We start from the raw sequence: 6803 nt of genomic DNA on the forward strand, positions 1-6803 counted from the left end.
CTTTAAGTGACTAATCCTTACAAAAACAGCGAATTATAAAATATGAATTTCATAATCAAGTCTTTTAAACCAAATCCTCGACAATCAAGAAGCAGCACGAAGCTCCGCAAACTCTGAATGTTTGTTCTTGCCAGGGGCTTTTGCGCCCTTCACCTCCATTCATCTTTGCGCTTCGTTTTAATCAGAAACATCCGCAGCGCACCTGCCTCCAGCAGCGCAGGAAACGCCTCATTTAGCACACTTACCCCCGCTAAAGTCCCCGGCTGAACAGACGTGTTTCCATCTGTTCCCAGTATGATGGTGGTCTGGCTCATGGTCGTCCAGTTGCCCGGGGTGTTGTTTTGCTCCGCCGTGGCCCGCAGCGGGTCGCCGGCTGAATCCTTCCTGAAGGCCGAGTTGATGGCCACTGATCCGGGGACGGGAGGCGCCGGCGCGCTTTTAAACGTCCCATACTCCTTATTGGAGTCCGGTTCTCCCGGTTTATTCTCCGGGGGACAAAAAGTTTTACTCTCGTTGCACGGAGGCGGCGGTTGAGGCGCCGGGTGGTGGTGAGGGGCGTGTGGTTGGCATGGCACCGTGTTGTCCGGTTTGTTTGCTGTAAATCCCGCCGCTCCTTCCTGCTGCTGCTGCATTGGGATGTAGCCGGCCGGCTGCTTGGCCATGTCTCTCTGCTCAGACAGATCCTGGAACATAAAAGTGACAAATCAGCGACAGGAACGGCGACGCGACGGGAGAAAGCATGAAGCCTTGAAGCTGCTGCTGCTGCAGCTCATCTCTGCAGCTACAGAACCTTTTTTTTTTCCACAGTAGCCTTTTGATTTTGGTATATTTCACTTTCAGGAGGTGCGTTTCTGCAGCCTATGAATGCACAGTATTTGTGTGTGCGCGTTGAAGGGGGAGGGGGCGCTTTGCCTTGCTTCTCCACTTCTCGCCTTCTGCAAGATTCTTTAATTTTACGCCCCATTTCCCCCTCATGTCATTCAGCCTCACATCCACTGATTTTTATGGCCAATAGACAAGCTGCTGCGGGTCTCTGGGAGGCTCCGCTCTCCCCGCAGGCAGGCGAGATCCCCGGCGTTTCAGGGCTTGAGCTGGACCCGGGGCGGCGGAATTAAAAAATGGCTCCCTGGAATTTCAGGGGGCGGGAAAGCAACCGGAAAATCCTCCAAATGGAAAAAGAAATGTTGACTGATTAATGCTTTGTTGCGTTCATGATTAGTGAAGACGGTAACTAACTTCTTGTAGCAAAGTTTCCCTCAGTATAAAAAGAAAAAAAAAAGCATAAATAAGTAAAAAGAACAAAAAAAAACCCGATTTATTTTATTGTAACCCTTAAAAGCATCTGGATGAATTAAGACAGCCTTACTGGAGCGACGACTGAAAAATAATGACGAAAAGTTTTCTGCGTTTCAGCACCACGGACAGCGCAACTGCTTCAGCGTCGGAAAAACTACTTTCAAAACCCGCGAAATTTACTTAAAAAAAACCTCAATCTTGATGCAACTTTACGTGCAAAAGCAAACGGAGGAGTTTCCATCCACTTACCATTTTGTGCAGAGCTCTGCGTTCAGGCTGAAAACAGCTGTAAAAAAGAGAGAGAGAGGAAGGAAGAGACGACTGGAAGCCGAAGTGGTTATTGCCGCGCAAAGCAGCGAGTGCAAAGCTTTTCTACGGCTCCGTGGGAAAGCTTGGAGCAGTTTGCGTCAGTGCAGAGCAAGGTGCCCTTCGCGTGACATTTTCTTGATAATAGGAGTTTGATAAATCATTAGGCTTGGATTCGGGTTTTTTAAAGGGGACTAGCAGAGCCAAAGCGACGGGGGGCGCGTTTGTGCGTGCGTGAATTGTATGTGTTCTGATTACGCACGTTGCATGCGTGAGCGCTGCGCGGACAGCGCTGAAGCTGATTAATACACTCGTGACTACAGATGTGCAGCTTCCACGCGTGCATTGACGCTTCCCACGTGATCACGGGGAACCAGACTGGGTTCATGCTGGAGTTTGAATTCTATGCTGAGATGTAATCTCGATTATGGCCTTTTATAGTAATAAAGTTTGTTTATTATGCTTTCCGCACCAAATGGGAATTAAAAGAGAAATGAATTAAGGAAGAGAAAGTTGAAACTTTCTTTTAAGTATCTAATTCGGCGGGGGGAGGGGGTGGGGGGCAATCAAGGGTTAAGTTGAGCTAAAAATGACCTGAACTATAAATAGTTTTTCTTTTTTTCCCCCCCAGCTAGTCGGTTTTACGCACAGCGCGCCTGAGGCGAGACGCGTCACCAATGGAAGCATTGATCAAGTTTAACAAAAAAAAAAAAAAAAAAAAAAAAAAGCGGGGCAAAGTCTATTCAGAGCTACTCATTTGTTGAAAGTCTTGCGCAGGAAGAAGCTTGTTTTACGGACTCACACGCGTCAGGAGGACCCGGAGCCAACCACTGGAGCCTCCACTGGAAGCAGTGACAGCTGAGTCCAAAACACTGCATTGCGCATATCATAGTCCTGCTCTTTCTGTTACTGGAGGATGCAAAGAAAAAAAAGAGTCAGGAGGCTGGTTGTAATGTCTTTATGTCTCCTTTGTCTCATCATTTACAAAGAAATCACGAGGCCTCGTCTCCTCTTCCAGCCATGAGGACAGCAGGCCGCCGTAAAGTGAAACTGCAGACACTAAAGGAAAATGAGCTCCGTAAAACTAACTCGTTATTAAGACACAAAGCTAAATGAATTATTTTCAGTTCCGATCACTTAATTTGTTGTAATTGTCTTTGGGTCAGTTCGCGTTTCCTCCTTCCCTCTAGATAATCATATTTTGCATTTTCGTACAACCGTGACAGTGTGTTTAAAGTAGATGTGACACGTCAATGTTTCGAGCTCCAATTTGACGCAGTTGCCATGACGCAGAGAGCTGTCTGCTATTCCCAGATGGCTCCATTTCGTACTCGAAACGGTTTGGTACGAAATAACTGCACTGGGAAAAAGATAATGCAGCTCCAAATTTAAAAAGAAATTTGATAATTGGTCACAATTAATCAAATCAGGTTTATTCAAGTTAATTTATTAAGTTGTAAAGGTAAACAAATGTAAATAATTTGATTGCTTGAGACCGATAAACACATTCTCTCTGTTTTCAGCGTACAAATAACAAGGTACGAAAAGGCGAATCTACCTGGTTAAACCAATCAGCGGGGGCAGTTGCCCAGGGCGGCAATAAAAAAGGGGAAGAGGTAATTTCTAGAAAATAAAGATAATCTTATTTTTATTCTTAAGTTTGCAAGTATTCCACTGAAAAAAGAACAGAGCTCTAATTTTTTAAGACAATTTTCTACAATTGTAATTGTAACTCATTTCAGTTTGTCAAACCTACTTTGTTTAACACGACAACTTAATACATTTAAAATATTTATACTTACTTACTTGAATCAGTTTAATTTGATACCATAACTTTTTAAAAGCTGGATCACCTCGTTTTCTTTCTTCAGTGATGTATGAATGTGAAGTTTCCCTGGTGAATCCTGGAAACTGGATTATGTGGTTCCTGCTGGAGGGAAAACATCTGATAATTGCTCTCATGTTAATTGTTTGGGGGGCGTGAAAGGAGGGGCTTTCCACAACACCGATCCCGCAACAATCACCTACTAAACCAACAATTCCTGGTCAATTTGCCTCAGAATATCACCTTTTTGTCTTTCTCCTACTTCTGTAAACAAACCACTTCCAGCACAAACTATATGTGTTTGTTTTTCCAATTTCATATATATTTCAGAAATAATTTCATATTATTTTCTGAAGTAAAAAGTAGAGCGTAGTAAAAAATACTCGGAAAAGTAATTTTTTTTCCACAAAAGTTACTTAATTAAATGTAATCGAGTAACTAGTTGCTACCAGAAATAGGAAGAGCAGCTAAAAATTATAGCCATGTAAGAGCTACTTCAATATATTTTAACTCAAGTAAAAGTAAAAGGTAGCAGTCCAAGAAATTACTCAGGTAAGAGTAGAAAAAGTATTTGGTGAAAAGTATACTCAAGTACTGAGTAACTGATCAAATTATTAATCATTTAATATTTAAAAGTTGCATCATCAGACGGACCAAAATGTAAAGTTAAGTGGACATTTTGGCATTTTAAGGCCGGAAATGACAATATTTTTTTTAAGTAACAATAAATAACAAAATCAGGCAAAAATAAAATGTTTCCAAATCAGTTTCTTTCCATAACAAACTTATAAAACTTTAACAAAACCTGCAGGTGTGAGTCTGTGTCTGGTCAATTTTTGGTAAAACTTTTTTTTCCGATAGAAAATCCAGAAATGTTCCTCCAGTAACAGCAGCGATACTTCATAATAAAATTACTCAAGTAAAATAAAAATAAAAATAAAAACTGCTTTAAAAAAGTTACAGGAGTAAATGTAATTGAGTAAATGTAACTAGTTACTACCAGCCTCTGCCTTGGCTGAGCTGCGCTGAGGCCATGCGGGGCAGCTGCGTGTTGCGGGGCAGCTGCGGGTTGCGGGCCGACTCGCTCTCCTCCCCGCTGGATTCAGCGCATGCAGAGACTCTGGCTCCTCTTCATTTGCACGCTGCGCTCCTTCCGCTTGTAAATCTCCCTCCGCTCCAGATAAGAAGCAGAAGCGGCTGTATTAGCCGCCGCCAGGAGTTTAATTACATTGTCAACAGAGAATAATTGTAATTGATTTCTGCTTCTCCAGCTCAGGGACTGACGCAAACGCAATCAGCGCTTATATGATCCCCAGAAACAGTTCGGATGTTTCATTCATCACGCCTGCAGAGAGTGGTTTTTGCACATTTCAGCTCCTAAAAATGCGCATAAATGTAATTTAAATGCACCGAGTTGCTGGTTTGTTCAGCTTTTGTGGACTAATGGGAGTATTGAAGTTATCGTTTGTGAATCTTACATTGACAGAGTACAGAAGTTGATCGAGTAGGCATCACGGAGGAGGAAGAGGAGGAGGAAGAGGAGGAGTGTGGGGTGTTTTCCCGTGTCCCTTTGCGCCTGTTAATTACATGAGATGGCGCAGTTTAATTGATCAGGCTCGCTGTCGCCTGGGAGATAAGAGGCTGCAATCATTGCCAGCGCGAAGGGAGACGGTGATTCAGCAGAGGGGGTCAACCAGAGCATCATCATCATCATCATCATCATCATCATCATCATCATCATCAGAACCTTCCCAGTTTCCGGTTTATATTCCAAGTTGTTCAATTTTGCAGTCGTGAAACTTGAAATCAGATGTTTTGCCACTACAGGTTGTTGTTGTTTTCTTTTCTGATGGATCTTTTCCATCTGAATCATGTTAAAACCAAAGATCTACACTTTTAACAAAATAATATAAGAAATTAACTTAAATCAAGCTCCCATATCTTGCTGAAAAGTTGCTTGTAAATTATTTTTGTCTTCTTTCAAGTGAACTAAGATATCTGCACTAAAAACTAGAGTAAGATTTTGTGTTGTGTTTTTGCAGTGTATTTGCTTTTAAGCTGCACGCCAGAAAACAGGCTTTTGAGACGCCAGTGTCACTCATTCTAGCGCCATCATGTGGTCAAAATCATCAGACTGAAGAATCAACACCTTCAGGAAACAACCTCCATCAAGGGGATGGTTACTGTCAGAGATGGTAGTAACTAGTTACATTTACTTTTTTTTATTATATTTTGTTTTAATGTACAGCACTTTGTATCAGCTGTGGTTGTTTTAAAGTGCTTTATAAATAAAGTTGGTATGGTATTTACTTGAGTAACTTTTTTAAAAATGTACTCTTGGTACTCTGTACTTTTTGCTTTTACTTGAATTATTATGGATTTAATATTTCACCAAAAACGGAACAAAAATGTTTATGTAATGTAATTTTTTAATTTTTAGTTCTTTGTAGCTTTTTTATTCTTGAGTAATTTCTTGAACAGCTAATTTTTACTTTTACTTGAGTAAAAAGTGTGCTGCAGCAGTGCTATTCTTACTACAGTACAATCTGTAACTACTCTACCCATTTGTGGTTATTTTTTTGCAAACAATATTTAAATTCCTACAATGTTTATTCTAGTTACGTTCTACCTTTTCAAGAGAAATATTAAAACGTCACAATGTAAAACCCAATTTATTACAGACAAGCATCATCCAAATACTAAAAGCAACAAAACTGGGCAAATCAAATCATTAAAAGCAAGATAAAATGACACCAGGTGATGCAAATTTGCCAAAAATAGGTATACATTTTGATTTAAATCATTATAATATAACCAGTTTCATAAAAATAACTCGGAAGAAGCTTCAGAAATGCATCAGAAAACATGACCACTCCAGAAGATTACACGTTTAAGAGTTCAGGATTCATCATCACAGGTAGAAAAAGCCAGAAAAAAATATTTAATTGTAAGCAGAGCTGCTCAGTGGAGTATGTAAAGAGGCTCAAGTCGGCCTCTTTTAAGCTAAAGTACCTTTTAGTATCGTCCCTGGAAACCCGTGGAAGATGGATGATGCTGCCGGCGAAGTCTTGTGCAGCTCAGAGTAAAACAATAAGAGGAAGAAATTCTTGGCAAAAGCACATAATCTCTTCACAACAGAACAGTCAGCTCTGAGGGCTTTTCACATTTTCTACTCATCACTGAATAAAAAAAACAACACATAGCATCTTCTTAGTTTGTAGAGTTTCTGTCTCGTGAGTTTACTTTGAAACAAATAGCAAAGTAAACATGTTTTAAGAGCTTTTTTCTTCAATTGTGTAGGACATAAATCTCAATTTCATATATCTGGGTTTTTCCGCCTTTTGTTTACCGTTTGTAGGTGAGAAATTGAACAAAA

The 6803-nt window shown here is 40.8% G+C and overlaps 1 protein-coding gene across 2 annotated transcripts in view; it reads right to left on the reverse strand.

Annotated features, from left to right (window-relative positions):
• Positions 1-2060, reverse strand: part of slc6a5 (solute carrier family 6 member 5) — a 28124-nt gene extending 26064 nt beyond the window's left edge. Inside the window, exons 1-2 of one of the 2 annotated variants that reach the window (XM_081605465.1) lie at positions 1546-2060; positions 246-683 (exon numbers count right to left, since the gene is read on the reverse strand). In XM_081605465.1, coding sequence (XP_081461591.1) covers positions 246-683; positions 1546-1548 — 441 coding nt within the window. In that variant the 5' untranslated portion in view covers positions 1549-2060. Of the gene's footprint in view, positions 1-245; positions 1474-1545 lie in introns of those variants that run through there. The other variant, XM_081605464.1, reaches the window with a different exon arrangement.
• Between the last annotated feature and the right edge of the window lie 4743 nt (positions 2061-6803).

This window comes from Poecilia reticulata, chromosome 3 (assembly GCF_904066995.2).
Source record: "Poecilia reticulata chromosome 3, P_reticulata-male-v2, whole genome shotgun sequence".
Lineage (NCBI taxonomy): Eukaryota > Metazoa > Chordata > Actinopteri > Cyprinodontiformes > Poeciliidae > Poecilia > Poecilia reticulata.